General features: G+C 34.6%; 1 protein-coding gene across 1 annotated transcript in view; it reads right to left on the reverse strand.

The window, feature by feature from the left end:
• The window catches only part of LOC148940500 (proton-coupled amino acid transporter 1-like), a 35,505-nt gene extending 34,124 nt beyond the window's left edge, over positions 1–1,381 (reverse strand). The window contains exon 1 of the mRNA XM_089105003.1: positions 1,299–1,381. Within this exon, the coding sequence (XP_088961129.1) occupies positions 1,299–1,345 (47 nt within the window). The 5' untranslated portion in view covers positions 1,346–1,381. The remainder of the gene's footprint in view (positions 1–1,298) is intronic.
• Between the last annotated feature and the right edge of the window lie 15,268 nt (positions 1,382–16,649).

Consider the following 16,649-nt stretch of genomic DNA (forward strand, 5'->3'; position numbering starts at 1 on the left):
CTCACCTATGTTTGCCAATTCAGGGTATATATTTCTACATTAGGGGGGTGGGGGCAAATTTTATTTCTGATGTAAATGGGAGGTAATTTTAAACTTTACCCCCACCCCACCCCCTAATCTAGAAATATATACCCTGAATTGGCATATATAGGGGGGGGGGGGGGGTTAAAATTCATTTTCAATAGAAATAATTATTATATTTGTAATCAGCATAAAAAAAGACGGTAAAATTATAATTTAGCTACTTTTGACTATCTTGGAAAGGGGTTAGGTTAAGAAAATGAAACTTTCAGGGATAGGTCTACAGGCTAAAGTATGTCCTGGGAAGATATTTTGAAGTACCCACCTCCACTCCTTCTCCCTCTAGACGGTCCTGACCTTTGATGACCTTTAAAAATATGTGAGTTATAGAAGTGAAACCTAGCAAAATAGATCTTCTGCTTAAATGAAGTACAACAAAATTGTTTTCAGCTTCACAACTTTGCTCAATCCCAATTTATAAGGCTTTAAAGATATGCAAATAAATTTCCTAAATTTTGGAAATAAACTATTTATATCTCTTAAAATTCTGATCAAATATTTGAAATTGCATTTTCAGAGCTAAAGCCAGAGAAAAAGAAACTGATAACTGAAAATTAAGGTAAAATGTTGTTTTGTCAAAATTTCAATGGGTATAGACCTGTCATGTAGGCAAATTTCATGACCCTTTAGAGGGAGAAGGAGTGGAGGTAGGTACTTCAAAATACCTTCCCGGGACATACTTTAGCCTGTAGACCCATCCCTGAAAGTCTCATTTTCTTAACCTAACCCCTTCCCAAGATAGCCAAAAGTAGCTAAAGTAGAATTTTACCAAAAAGACATCAAATGGTGTATTCACTTTAGTCCTAACTCAATAATCTGATTTGATAAATATTTACCTTCATTTCCAACAAAAATGATTATTATATTTGAAAACAGCATAAAAAAGGCATCAAGTGGTATATTCACTTTATTCATAAGTCAATAATATGAACAACAAAAATTTACCAGTTTTTTTTATGATGGCACCATAGGCTAATGAATTAGGCCTATCAAATCTGCCTCTCCCTTTGCTATACTGAATTTTAGCTCCTCATCTAGAACTTTGCGTTTTAACTAGAGCCTCAACTAGCCTAGATAAATTGTAATCTAATTTATTAGTTTTATGTTCACTAATACTTAAAGGATATAGCCTATAGCATAGGACTAGTCTATTCATCAAATTATACTGATAGGCTTTTAATGAAATTATGAAAAAAAAATTATACTTAAAGGCCTACTTGTCATATTCAATCAAAGGCTCAGTAAGTTCCTCCTCAGGTCTCATGTTTAGCCTGTGTATTTTTCTTCCTTGTTTATTCACGATCTTGTTTACATATGCATACTCTTTTTCCTCTCATAAAAAATAACAGCGTAGGCAAAGAAAACATTTTATTTGGTTTGCTATTTAACTTGCACGGTTCTTTTCAGGCCTCTTCCACTGACAAATGGAATCCAGATTGTAAATGAGTCGTTCAACTGATATTCAACGAAACTGTTCCATTGGCAATAGAGATCTTGAATTTATGATCTAGATTTTTGTTCCAGCAAGTGTGCTCGAAAGGAACATTCAGTTTTATACACTTCTTATGTGCACTGATAATTCTAAGTTCTGTTTTAAGAACCTACTTTGTCAATTGAAAACGTCATCCTGCTATTACGACATGAAGGTAAAGCCTAACCCGCTATTAATCTAGCATTATAAAGTTCCAATTTTGCTCTTTAATGTTTGATTGGTATCTTATGTTGACTGGAATAGAATATCAAAGTTAATTGCTGATAAAAGGATGCAAAATAAAACTTTTATATTAACTGTGGTTGATACAAAATTAATCGAGTCTTAGCTTTTATTCAGTTATTTAGCTGATTTTAATGCACTTTGAAATACTTTAACACAAACAAACCATAGCTATTTTTATTTTCACCTACTGAGCTTTCGTTTTAAAATTGGTCTAATCAGCCAAAATATCAATAGTTTTTATCTTTTGGGTACTTAGGTTATTCTATGGTTATATGGTTATTTTGTGGTTATTCTAGTTATTATTGTAATTTTATCTTACTTGGATTGGCATTACGGAAGAATCAAAACAATGATGTGACTTTTTAAGTTAGTCTCTAACTTTATTTGTTCTCAGGCACCTTCACTTCAAAATAGTTTAAAAGTTGATAATCTACAATTTGTGTCAAACTGAGCGATTGCAATAATTTAAAATCGTTCTAAAGTACTTAACTTTTGTACTAAAACACGTAATGCAAGAATAAAAACAAATAAATAGTAAACACAAAAGAAATGAATGAATAAACGCATACCTTCAAGCAGCCCTTCAAGTAAATGAGTTTTATGCATTGCCTACTATTATGTTTTTTCCAATCTTCAATCTTACACTGTTGAAAGGGGCCTTCAAACTGAAACACAAGAAGTTATAAATCTTAGTGTTTAGCAAAAATGTGGCTTAACCTCGAAAAAACTGCTATATAAATAATTATTCTATTACCCAACTAAAAAGTATTCTTAGTATACTGATACTTAAGTATACTTAATATATATATATATATATATACTGATATACTTAAGTGATACTAAGTATACTTAAATATTCATACCAAAAGTATACTGATGCTAAATTCGAAAAGTCTTTCACTGCTGCTTTTCAAAAACTTGAGAGTTTTGAGGCTGAAAATAAATTTCTTAGTGTAAAGTATGCCGTTATGAAAAGGCAATTCCGAATTCAGGAAGCGGTTAAGGGGTTTCATTTAACATACCTATACGCATCAAAATATTACAACAGCTTGGATTTACTTAGAAACGATTCTTCATCTTTGGAAAGTTTGGATTCTTAAAAAAAATAATTATCGTCCAGGAATTCTAAAGGATTTCACTTCTCTGATTCATTTTCTAAAAATTCTGCTTTCTAATTGACGCTTATAGAGGCTGCAGCAGAAACAGAGGGAGAATTCGGGTACAAGAATTTAATTGTAGCTAGAACTGCGATTGTCCCAAAGCAGAATAAAATTTAATTTTTAAATTCTTAATATTCGCTACTTCACCCCTTTTCTTAAGATTTGTTCGACTAATTATAATTTAAGTTTGTATTATTTCGTAAATCATTCGTATGTTCTGTATCTTTTTATGTTTTTTTTTTTTTAATTGTCACCTTCTACAAGTTTAGAAAAATCTTCACGTTTCAGATTCTTAATCAAAAAATTCTCCTTTCTAACTGATGCAAAATAATTTTTTTTAGAGCAGAAAAAGACTTGGTTTGTCAAATACTTAATATTTTCTACTTCGTCCCATTTCTTGGAGGATTCTTCCAACAAATTCTAATTAAAGTTCTTCTATTTTCAGTTGACCAATCCTTGTCTAGTATGATTCGTCTAATCTGTAACAAAAATACTCAAAGTGTATGAAAAAACTGTTGTAACTGAATGAGGAGCGAGAAGCTTTAAATGAACCAAGTAGAAAGCGAAAACAAAGTAATGTGACAGCTGTTGTGGGGGATTGTTTCCTCAAGTCATGCCAAAATTCTAATACAAATACCAAACCCATTGACGTGCACTTGTGACTCTTAGCCAAGCAAAATTAGTCTCAGAGGAGGAGTTCAAGTCGCTTGACAGAATTATTCAATTTCAAAACTGATTGCTTATTCTCTTCAAGCAGAATGGTTTTCGAGAAGACTCACAAGAAGGAGAATAGTTTTCACGTTGCACAGCAGCATTTGATGGCAGTTTGCAAAGAGTAAAATGATAACTGGTCTGAGAGAGTTCATGGCTGAATTCTAGTAGTGAATTTGGATCTACATACAGTAGACGTTGTAAATCACAGAAAATTTTACTGCAACTTCTCATTTGGCAAGAGCCTCTTTTGAAACTTTCAGGAAATCCAAATACCAGACTTGGAACAAAGAGAGCAAACATGAATCAAAAGCAAGCATGTGAAAAGTGATGGAGTTCTTTCAAGCGAATGATGACGAACATTTAGCAGCTTGTGGTTTTGTCAACACGATCAGCCAGTTCCTTGGTGATTTGAAAGAGTCTGTGTGTAGCGAAGTTTACATGAATAAATTCGTCAAAGAGAGGTTTTGTGATAGAGTAACGATTGCAGAGCGACGGTAAGGCTAGTCTTTCGTATTAAGGCCCACAGCTCATGCTATACAGCAAAACTTTTAGGCACAACCAAATGATAGTGACGGTAACAAAAGGACAAAGAATATTTTTAGTGCGGGTGCTGCTTTATTGAAAAACGATATAAACTGTATTACTCAAGATATGATTGAGTATGTTAAGACAGATGACCTGGAAAATCTCGAATAATATTTGAAGTAACTGCCACAGTCTCTAAGGTTATTTCTGGAGAACTTGTTTGTAGGAAAATATATTATTATAGCTGCCATTGGCTATAGTATCATGCAAGCAACTTGACTGAGGGTCATTAAGATCTCTTTTCATGTAGGACTCACTTTAAAGGTCCATCATCAGCAAGGAAGCTCCAACCTAGTTGATTTCAAGTCATAAGTTCACTGTAATTGCAAGAGTGAGTGTTCGACGCTGCGGTATTTTTGAAAAAAGCATAGCTTAAAATGTACTTGGGCTTATGGCAATTGTAATTGAGGAAACTGTTCTAGGTGTGAAACAGTTGGTGCTGGAAACCTTGAAGACGATGGTAGCGAAGAAGAAGACCAAATTTTTGAATAGCTTTACCGCTACTCAATGAATATCTGTGTTACTGTGCATGCCTTATGTCATTGATCTCTGTGTTAAATCATATCTAAGTATATTTATCTCTTATTTGGAAACAAGGGTTTGCCTCAGCTAAGGAATGCTCTTTGGAAGAATTTTTTGTTGCCAAATATGCCTTTCAAATTCCATTTATTCGTACTCACTAAAAAAAAACAGAGATTCCAGACATACTGGAGTTTGCCTGAAACTGTTCTTGGCTGTTACCACACGTTCGACACCAACAAATTTATTGCCATCGGCAAACGTTTAACATAGGCTTGCGGGTCTTAGCTTTCCCTCAACTTCAATCTCCCTCATAGCTTTGAGCCGCAAACAAATCTCTTGACTTCAGATATTACTTTTGTGTTCATCAGCAAAAGTAAAGCATAGAAATGACATATTTAATCACATTTGTTGGTATTTACTCAGCCAACATTTTCTTTGCCTCAAATTCAGCCTAAAAGAACTCAAATTTGCGAAAGAGCAAAAGCGGAAGATTTTCCCGATTCGGAATTGCCAAATATCTTTTGATCTGTTAGTGAAAGAATTATCTGTATAGCAATTTATTTGAGGTTCACCCTTTTCTTACAGTTTGCAGGTTTTATGCTCAATTTATCAGTTTTGGGGAAAATACCGGAAACCCTGACTTGTATATCAAACAGTTCGTGATAACGAACTGTAAGTAAGGAGCAACCCAGCTCAATGGTAATCGAAACTCTAAAAACGAAATTTTGATACCAATAGATACATCAAAAGAATCCGATTTTAATGCTGATTTTAAATATATGAGTTTCATCAAGTTTAGTCTTACCCATCAAAAGTTACGTGCCTAAGAAAATTTGGCTGATTTTAGAAAAAAGGGAGAAAGACCCCTTAAAAGTTATAGAACCTTAATGAAAATCACACCATCATATTCAGCGTATCACAGAACCCTTCTGTTGAGGTTTCAAGCACCTATCTATAAAAATGTGAAATTTTGAATTTTTTTGCGAGAAGAAAGATCACGGATGCGTGTTTATTTGTTTTTTTTTTCTGTTTTTTTCCCAGGGGTGATCCAGTGGTCCTAGAATATCGTGGGAGGGCTCATTGGAACGGAAATTAAAAGCTATAGTGCCCTTTTTAAGTGACCAAAAAAAGTGGAAGGCAACTAGGCCCCCTCCCACGCCCATTTTTATCCCAAAGTCACCAGATCAAAATTTTAAGATAGCCACTTTCTTAAGCATGGTCGAAAATATGATAACTATGTCTTTTAGGATGATTTAATCCCCCGAAGTCCCCGGGGGGAGGGTTGAAAGTTATGAACTTTACCCAATGTTAACATATAGTATTGGTTATTGGAAAGTATACAGACTTCCAGGGGGGATTTTTTCTGGTAGGTGGGGGGGTAGGTGGGTCGGGGGTTATATGGGAGGATCTTTCCATGAAGAAAGTTTTAATGGGGGAAGGGATATTGCTATGAAGGGGGTGCCAGATTCCCCAGCATTATTAAAGAAAAAGATCAGAAATTAAATTGAAAAAAAAACTTTTTCAACTGAAAATAAGGAGCAACATCAAAACTTAAAACGAACAGAAAATATTACGTATATGATTGGGTTCACCCCCTAGTCAATACCTCGCTCTTTAAGCCAAAGATTTTTTAGTACTTTCATAAGAGCTATTTATTCTAATTAATGGTCCTTGTGATTAAGGGATCATTTTTAAAGAATTGGAACAAAACTCGAACTTTAGCTTAAAGAGCAAGGTATTTATTAGGTGGCGACCCCCCCTATTATACGTATTAAAAATCTATGAATATAGAAGTTCGTTACGTAAGTTAATTCGTAAGTTACGTATATTTATTACTGGTAAAAACTTTCGTAAATAAAATTAAACAAGTTTCGAGAAAGCCATTTAACCAAATAAAAGTAAAATGAATATCAAATTTTGTTTTAATTATTCATGTAGCCTACGGTGAGCCAAAATCAAAACCTGCATTAATTAAAAAACGTTAAAAAATTAAATAAAAAAAAGTGTTTTTAACTGAAAGTAAAGAACGACGTTAAAACTTAAAACGAACAGAAATTATTCCGTATATGAAAGGGGCTGTCCCCTCCTCTACGTCTCGCTCTTTACGCTAAAGTTTGACTTTCTCACAACTCTATTTTTTCTAAACAATGAAAACTTTAGCGTAAAGAGCGAGACGTTGCGGAGGGGACAGCCCCTTTCATATACGGAATAATTTTTGTTCATTTTAAGTTTTAATGTCGTTCCTTAAGTTCAGCTATAAAAATTGTTTTTTTATTTAGTTATATTTTAGACGCCTAATGCCATTAACAATACTTAAGAAGACATGCGCTCTTCTATATCCGAAATGAACTATACGCTATGGAATAATTTCTAAATATGTCATCCTGAATCTATTTCCTTGACTTCCTAGAGATAATTTTTCACGACAAATTTCTATGAAATAAATTTTAATAAATGATAACATAAATCCTGACTTGAAAACAGAATTTCCGATTACTTTTTAAGATTCAAACTTCTATATTTATTATTTTTTGGACGTGTAATGCCAGGAAAATTAAGCAAGAATATAATTACTTTTCTCTATCAAAAACTCAGCTGTGCCTTAAGAAATGAAAGTTTACAAAATTAACCGTTTCACGGAAATTCATTTACCACTTTAAATAATACAGAGTCTTAATATAGGTAAAAAAAACAATAAGGATAAAGAGTTTGATGATTACTTAGTAGACTCAGAACTTATTTCAGGATTTCTCTAATTACAAGTTAAACTTTCACATCATAGCTACAATAATCATGATGTATTTACACACATGGTAAGGGACCGGTAAAGGGACACGGTAAGGGGCTGTACATATTTATTACCAGTGAGACATAGTTATATGTTTCTTTTAAATTGTCACCTATGAGTTCACAGTTACTGCTATACTCTACAAGGCCTTGGCACCAGAGATAAAATTTTGCAGCAATTCAGTTTTTACGCTGAGTCAGTTTTTGGCTTGGAGTTTGTTTTAGTACTCATTTTTCTCTCTGCTAGTTTAGTGTAGCAATATCTCGTTTTGTCACCGAGTCAGGACCGGAATTTAAATTTTCGACTTAGTTTGCTTTTTCTTATAGGCAGGACTTCAGTCCTGTTTTACGAAAATCAGGATAAGCTTGTTTTTGCACCGACTCAGGTGACACTTTTGACTTATTTCATGTTTAGATTGAGTGAGGACTCATCTTGTTTCTGGACTGAGTAAGGACTTAGCTTATTTTTTCACCGAATCAGGATTTTACTTGTTATTACACGAATCAATCAAAATGACTTCACAAATTTTTGTAGCGGATCAGGGCTCAACTTCGTTCTGCACCAAATGAAAAATTATGTCATTTTATTCGCGACCACTCGGGACTTAGATCGCTTTCGCATCGAGTCAGTCTACAAACTGGACTAGCCAAGGAAGAAGTTAACTCATTTTCTGGACTGAATTAAGATATTGGCTGCTTTTGGACCAATTCAGGACTCACTCGTGTTTGCGCTGAGTTAGAACTTGGCTTTTTGTTTCCAAAGTCAATCTGCAGCTCTCAATTAACCTTTTCGGTATTGAAGTTGAAACTCTGGTTTGAAGGAGATTGAACATCTCCTTATTGGATATTCCAGAATACATTATTCTGGCTTTAAGAAGATGGAACATACAAACCTTTCTGTTATTTTGCTTGTAACCTGCCTTATTTGAACCTCTAAAAATATTTATAGAAATTCCTTGCATGATTCTAGTTTTAAGAAGGCGTAACATGCCCACTTTCCTCTAAATAAAAGACATCACTGAAGAACGGGCCGAATAATCCCAGGCCCTTGATCCTGTGGCTTTGGAGACTAAATCTTTTCTGAAGGAGGAATTGTGAACATATGACTGCAAGAACAACTGGGGGGGGATAGCTTGGGTGCTGGTGAGCTGTTTCGTAACCCTGAAAAACAGCCTTAGAATTTTAATTCTCGGTTAAATAACTCTCTTTTCAAGTTTCTAAAACCATCAACTCTAAGCGAAGTTGCAGGGGAAATAGATGATTACACATCACTCTTTACTAATAATGGTAACTATTGCAAATATTTGTTATTTTTTTATATTCTTTAAATACTTTCTTTTTTTAATTTTTAATAAGGGGCTACTAGCTAGTGGGGAAAAGAATAGATATTAGTGTACATACAAAATAGTGGTTTATCTAAAAGGAACACAGTGTTATGAAGCTGCTTGATGGTGTATCCTGGGACAAATAAGGAAAGAGTTTGCCTAAGAACTTAGATTATTTTCTATAACGTTACAGCTATGGATGGTTCTGTGTAAATGTGGGTGAATGAAAAAAAGAACTTTCAAGATGTTTCCTCCGAAGTTGAATGACTAAAGCTGAGCCCCTTCATTTTGGCTAGAATCCTGCAAGACCGGTAAGTAATTGTAACTCTAAGAATTCATATTTTATAAGCGACTACATCTTCTTCAAAGATCCATTCACATCGTTCAATGCTTTTAAAAAATGCAGTGCTTAGCCGACCTTAGGGTCTCAGCCAAGTAATTTTTATATGCTTTGAAATATGATTGGTTAGGTTCCTGGTTCTCACACCCCTTTTTTGGTTCAAGGCCTTTTGGGTTTATTATAGTTGTCGAAAGGGTGAGGACATGGGGCAATCTATATTAAGTGCTTTCCTAAGTTCACTGACTAAATTTCCTGATGCCTGTTCTTAATCCTCTTAGTATAGGCATGGAGAAGAACTAGTGTTGTCGGAGGAGCTCATTCAGTTTCAGAACACACGTCGTGTGTAGTCTTCTTCTAGTCTAGAAGACTAGACTAGAAGATCAAACTAGAAGACTAGAAGTTTTCTAGTCTATAAGTCTTCTAGTCTTATGGTCAAACTGTTTGTGGTAGCGAACGAACGTGTAAATAAGGAGTCACTTGAACAGATAGTAACAGAAATTCTAAATAACGGGGTTTTGATAGCAAATAATGTATTAAAAGGATTCGTTTTTATTTTGATTCCTAGTATATAAAATTCATTAAGTTTAATGTCACCCATCAAAACCTACGAGCTAGGGAAAAATTGTCAGACTTTCAAAAAAGGGAAGAAACGCCCCCAAAACTGCAAGCTATCTTGATGAATACCCCGTAACTAGATTCAGCAAATAAGAGAACCCTACAGTAGAAATTTCAAGCTCCGATCTACAAAAATGTATCATTTTGTTAGAAGAGATTTCGCCATGCGTTTTCCCTTGTTTTTGTTTTTGTTTACATCACTCTTTACTAATAATGGTAACTATTGCAAATATTTGTTATTTTTTTATATTCTTTAAATACTTTCTTTTTTTAATTTTTAATAAGGGGGCTACTAGCTAGTGGGGAAAAGAATAGCTATTAGTGTACATACAAAATAGTGGTTTATCTAAAAGGAACAGAGTGTTATGAAGTTGCTTGATAGTGTATCCTGAGACACATAAGGAAAGAGTTTGCCTAAGAACTTTGATTATTTTCTATAACGTTACAGCTATGGATTGTTCTGTGTAAATGTGGGTGAATGAAAAAAAGAACTTTCAAGATGTTTCCTCCGAAGTTGAATGACTAAAGCTGAGCCTCTTCATTTTGGCTAGAATCCTGCAAGACCGGTAAGTAATTGAAACTTCAAAGATCCATTCACATCGTTCAATGCTTTTAAAAAATGCAGTGCTTAGCCGACCTTAGGGTCTCAGCCAAGTAATTTTTATATGCTTTGAAATATGATTGGTTAGGTTCCTGGTTCTCACAGCCCTTTTGTGGTTCAAGGGCTTTTGGGTTTATTATAGTTTTCAAAAGGGTGAGGACATGGGGCAATCTATATTAAGTACTTTCCTAAGCTCACTGACTAAATTTCCTGATGCCTGTTCTTAATCCTCTTAGTATAGGCATGGAGAAGAACTAGTGTTGTCGGAGTACCTCATTCAGTTTCAGAACACACGTCGTGTGTAGTCTTCTTCTAGTCTAGAAGACTAGACTAGAAGATCAAACTAGAAGACTAGAAGTTTTCTAGTCTATAAGTCTTCTAGTCTTCTGGTCAAACTGTTCGTGGTAGCGAACGAACTATAAATAAGGAGTCACTTGAACAGATAGTAACCGAAATTCTAAATAACGGGGTTTTGATAGCAAATAATGTATTAAAAGAATTCGTTTTTTATTTTGATTCCTAGTATATAAAATTCATTAAGTTTAATGTTACCCATCAGAACCTACGAGCTAGGGAAAAATTGCCAGACTTTCAAAAAAGGGAAGAAACGCCCCCAAAACTGCAAGCTATCTTGATGAATACCCCGTAACTAGATTCAGCAAATAAGAGAACCCTACAGTAGAAATTTCAAGCTCCGATCTACAAAAATGTATCATTTTGTTAGAAGAGATTTCGCCATGCGTTTTTCCTTGTTTTTGTTTTTGTTTCTGTAGGGTGATCTTATCGAGCCGCTGGATTCAGAAGATCGGTAAAAGACTCAATCGAACGAATCAAAACTTCTAGTGGCTTTCTCAAGTGACCAAAAAGATTGTTCTACCGAAAGTGGTGTTTTCTGGCGTTTAGTGGCACCAAACTACGATTTGCCCAAAGTGGGACCAATTTATTGTCCTTTAAAAATTCCGAGACATTCGATTTAAAGTTATCAAGAGCTCAATACTACGGTTCCCAGTTTCAGAGGAAGTACTGCTGCATTGTTGTGCATTCGTTTCTGAAAGATCACGTAGTCTACATAAGATAGATTTTTAATATGGGAACTTACCTTAATGGTTGATTTTGACAAAGGTGAATGACTTGATTTTTCATGAAATTATGTTTAGTGATGCAAAATTGCGCATGTGCTATTTTGAAGAAGGGGCTTTGGGTCAGTGTGTAGGTGGGGGCAGAGGTAGTTACCTAAACGAGGCAACTGTCTCTTATACTCAAATTTTCTAACTCTCCACGAGCCTTCAGATATACACAGAACGGGGAAATGGTGAAAGAGAGAGTAAATATTAATTTTTCATCTCCCTTCATTTAGAATATGTCTTGATAAGGCTCTTCTGGAATTTATTTTAAAGCTTGGTTTAACTAAATCGATTTGCTTTTTGTTTGATAAATTTATGTTTATGGGTGTGTAAGAGCATATCAGCCATTGCAAAGGAGGGGCGTTGGGTAATATTGTAGTTGGAGAGGGGGGACCTATAACTCAAACGGTGCAATTAAACGCTCAAATATACTAACTCTCATCAAGCCTTCAGAACTATAGAATGAGCTTTGGGGATGAGGGGGAAAGGTGACTGAGATCTAATCCCTCTTGATTTCCAGGATGTTTTTGGTCTAACCCCTCAATATTTTTTCTAGTGGGTGGGGGAGAAGAGGTACAAATGCCTCACCCATTGCTACAAACTTTTCCTCTGTTGCCTAAAATATCACATTCACATGCCAAACGGTGCAACAGGCAAGCAGGGGACCATGAGCCTCGTCAGGAAATTATTATTTTTCGCGATTTTAAATACTAATAATTATTATAATATTAATATATTTGTTTCAAAAAATCACTATCACAAGCCCCGAAGGGCCAAATTCGGACTTCGGAGTAACAAATATCATAAATAAAGTCGAAAACTTTGAAAACTGGCAGAGAATGCCAAAACGACAAAAAAAAAAATCCGAATAAGTAATAAAAATAAATAAATGGTAAGATGTCTCTTCTATTTGCATGCAATGTTTTAATATATTTACACATAGGTATACAATGTACTTAATATCAGAGGAACTTAATGTAGAGGTCATGACGGTTTCAGTCGCGTAGAAGATCAAAAGTCACGCAGAATGGTCATCTATATCGATGGAACAGTAATATCTCAAAACGGATTGGGCTTTACGTAACTTGATATTTCTAATTCATTTTCCTCTACTCACCAACTTCTTTCAGTTATCCATGTTTAACTTAGATCATTATGATATCTATGTTAGGTTGGGAGCCCAGGCTGTTTTGCATCCCCTTTTTTCACTTATATTTCCGGATTCTTTTGATTTTTTTTTTCTTTTTACTACATCTTGAAAACTTGTTTAATTTTTGTTTACATCTGAATTTTATTGTGTATGCTTAGTGCACAAATTAGAGTCACTGCTGTGTATTGGTTACACAGATTTAGCTTCTTTTTTTCTTTCCCCAGGGACGTAATTTCATCAAAATACTGGGGGGGGGGGGCAAAGGCGAAGCCAATTCTCCCAAATCAAGTGAAAATGACTGTAAAAACTAAAAAAATAAGGCTTTTGGTACAATAAAGGTACTATTTAGTACTTTGAAAGTACTGTAAAGGTACTTTATATCACTATACAAAGGTAACTTATTGTACTATAAAGGTAAATATGTACTAAAACCTGATCTGTTTCTGTTGACGCTTGAATTACGCAGGGTTATCTTAGTTTTGACAAGATTTTGGAAGAAACTAAGTGTCAGCGGGGGGGGGGGCAAACCGGGATCTGGGGAGCAAGCCAAGGCCTGGGGCAGTTTCCCCCCGTCCCATAGCAAATTACGTCCCTGTTTTACCCCTCTCTTTTTTCTTTCCTTTTTTCTGTTAGCTGTTTCAGGAAGATCAGAAGTTAAATCCGTAATAATCTGAACATTCATTTAATTCATTTGAAGTACCCCTAATTGAAATTTTGAAAACATGGACCTGAAAGACTTTTTTGGGGTATAGGTACCTCCTCCCAATAAAAGAAGTCATTCCCCAGTACCCTGATAGATAATGTACACCTATGCAATACTCTATAGCTGTTTTATTGAATTAATGTTTTATAATAGGGATTCAATTTTTATGGACTGCATATATATTTGAGTGTGAATAATAAACTGCATTGTAATATGGCCATTGATGCTGGTTAAAAACGGTTGGTGATCCTCAAGAGCCATTATTGCCACATAGGCCACCAAATTGACGTTTCAGCTGCTGTTTGTTTTTGTTGTTGTTTTTTACTGGGAGAAGTAGCACGCTTGTCGCACAGAACAAGCTTGATGCTGGTTGGATATCTAAATGCCCTTTCAATAGTTCTCAAAATTCTTTGCTCGTGACTATGTTTTCCCTCTTCGGGGCCAAAACATGGAACTCGGCACTTTCCTTGAGACTTTGAATTCACCATGTTCGAATAAATGTAATTTGGTGTTTAAATTCCCATATCCCAAAACTTACCTACCCAGTTTTTCAGTAAACTGAAATCGAAATCAAATTTGAAAATCTGTTATTTGAAAAGAATTTTATCAAAATTCAAAGCTTATCTATAAATCGTAAATGCTATTTATATTCATCTTAATAGTAATAGTTAAAGACGGAAGCACAGTTCCAAGAATGTGGAAGTACAATTTCGAGAATTTTGCAAAATATTTGTTACTCAAATTTTAATCTTGAGATCAAAGATTATCAGTTTCTGTTTTTCAACTGACTCAGTATGCCGCCAAGTGGAAAAATATTTAAAATTTAGAGGATTATTAAGTGTTTTTTTCTGTAAAAATTTTCTTCCTCCATAAAACGACCTCACCATGTCTTATATTAACAAAAGATTTGAACAACCTGGATCTATCATAGCATTTTGAAAAGCCACAACAGTTTTGATTTGTTTCGATTTTGCATACTGAAAACTTAGAAGATATTAACTTCAATCGTTATTGTTTTAAAACGCAGATGAAAACTTCATCTCAGATCGACGATTCTGAGTTGAAGATATTTCTAAGAAGCCGTCAGTTGAAAGTGTATTCTTCAACTCCTGCACCCAAGGCCATATTTCGCTTATTTTATTGCTCATTGTTCAACTTTGACAAAAAAATATAGAAAATGAAATAGATCAAACCATAACAAAAACAGTGAATTCGGTAAGCAAATAATTTATTTTAGCTCAGAAACAGGGTGTACTTTTCTAATTTGAATTAAGCTGATTTGGCAAACTACAAGAAAGGAAAGTTGACGAATTTCATACTCTTACCATGTGCGTTCCGTCAAATTCACTTGAATTTTGTATTAAAAAGGAGGATTGAGATCAAGTTCTTTTTGCAAAATTCAATCAAATCTTAAACTTTTTTCAGAGATGCAGAACGATTTTGCGATACTTTATTCGCAGGATTTATAAGTTGTAATATTGAATTTTGGACCTTCTTTACCGGATCTTGGAATTGGTTTCGAAATCAGATTGAAATTTGGACCGTCTGAAATGCTGCTGTAACTAAACTTTTTTCTCGTATTCAGTACAATTTTGGACTTTTGGTCCAAATTATACCGAATTTCAACAAGTTTGAGGTGTTGTCCCTTCCCTCCGTTGCGACGTCTTTGTCTCCTAGAACGGAGGTAGAAAATAGGATCCACTTGCTTTTACTTTCATTGCGGCTTCCAATGTTCACATTTTGTCCTAGTCCAAATTTTGTCCCAGGGCCGCCAACCTGGGTCTAATTCAAATGCTATAGGGTATTTGCAATATTTTGTGGCTTGTAGGTTTTATCTCTCTACCCCCAAACTAAATAAACATTTAGCTTCTTTTGTGTTCTGTTGCAAAAGAAGAACTAAAGCTCCTTCAATATTGTGACGATGGGTTAAAAGGTGTAACTCTGTGATTACCAGGTTTCAATGAGCACAACCACATGTATCATGAAAACAAATACACTGGAAAAAGCTAACGCTACTGTTCATTGAATATCAAAATATTAAAACGTCTGGAAAAGAACTCTTGAGCCAACAGATTTTTGAGTGTTATTGCTTGTGTCGCGTTTTTCTCGAACTGTCATTATGTAGTGTTTTCTCTCAGAGTTCTAATGGGCTTTAACACACACGTATGTTTCTTCGGATTCGAAAGATACGTCGCTTGGCTTGTTTTGAACATATTTGAAATTCCTTCCTAATAAGAAAAAATCGGCGTCAGCCGGCGGTGCGTCACCGTTTCCCCTAAAAATCAGCTATTCGCCGACGAAAAGAAAACCGAGGTCACGTATTCTGTCATGCTGACAACTAAGATACATAACGATAAAAAGAAGAACCAGAACTGAAATTTGAAATCCAGGGTTTTTTCCTGGGACATTTGGCCAGTGATGCCAAACGTATTACAATTGTACCATTTTGGAACATTTCACCCCTACTGGTACAATTTAGTACAATACCATAAAATATGGTACATTTTATAAAATTATGGTACAACATGGTAAGATTCAGTATTTTCGTACCTATGCCTGTACTCTTTGATCTACAAGTATTTTATTTCATCCTGATCTGTTTGACATAGTCAAGATAAGAGGTAGATAAACAGTCAGTCACTATTTTCCTTTTTCCGAAAACAGACACTTAACTTCTGGTGTCCAAACGTCGACAAAAACCTTCTGTGTATCAACATCAAGTCTTACCGATTGAAACTGAAGCTATAATGACACATGGATTCGTGATGGTTGAGAATCTAGTGAAATAAAAGCAAAAGCCAACATTCCAAGGTGAATCTCCTCAGTTTGAAAATTTTTATTAAGGAAGAAGGACCCTGCTGAGAGAAATTAAAAGTAAGAAGAAATTTAAAATAAGGTGATCTAGCTCAACTATATATATATATATATATATATATATATATATATATATATATATATATATATATATATATATATATATATATATATATATATATATATATATATTATATATATATATATATATGTGTACTCCTTCGTTATACCTACTCTTTTATATACTGCTAGTTTGGCTAATGCTAATGAAATAAAATAAGATGAATATATAATAGTTTAGAAACAAATTTGGGCTACATATTTGCACATTAGATGGGGGTAGGGTGTGGCAAAGCATAGCATATATTAAATACGTAACCTAACCTAGGTACCTCCCCCCCCCCCAAAAAA

Source organism: Artemia sp. Qi Xiang Cuo, chromosome 19 (assembly GCF_049724085.1).
Source record: "Artemia sp. Qi Xiang Cuo chromosome 19, ASM4972408v1, whole genome shotgun sequence".
Taxonomy (NCBI): Eukaryota; Metazoa; Arthropoda; class Branchiopoda; order Anostraca; family Artemiidae; genus Artemia; species Artemia sp. Qi Xiang Cuo.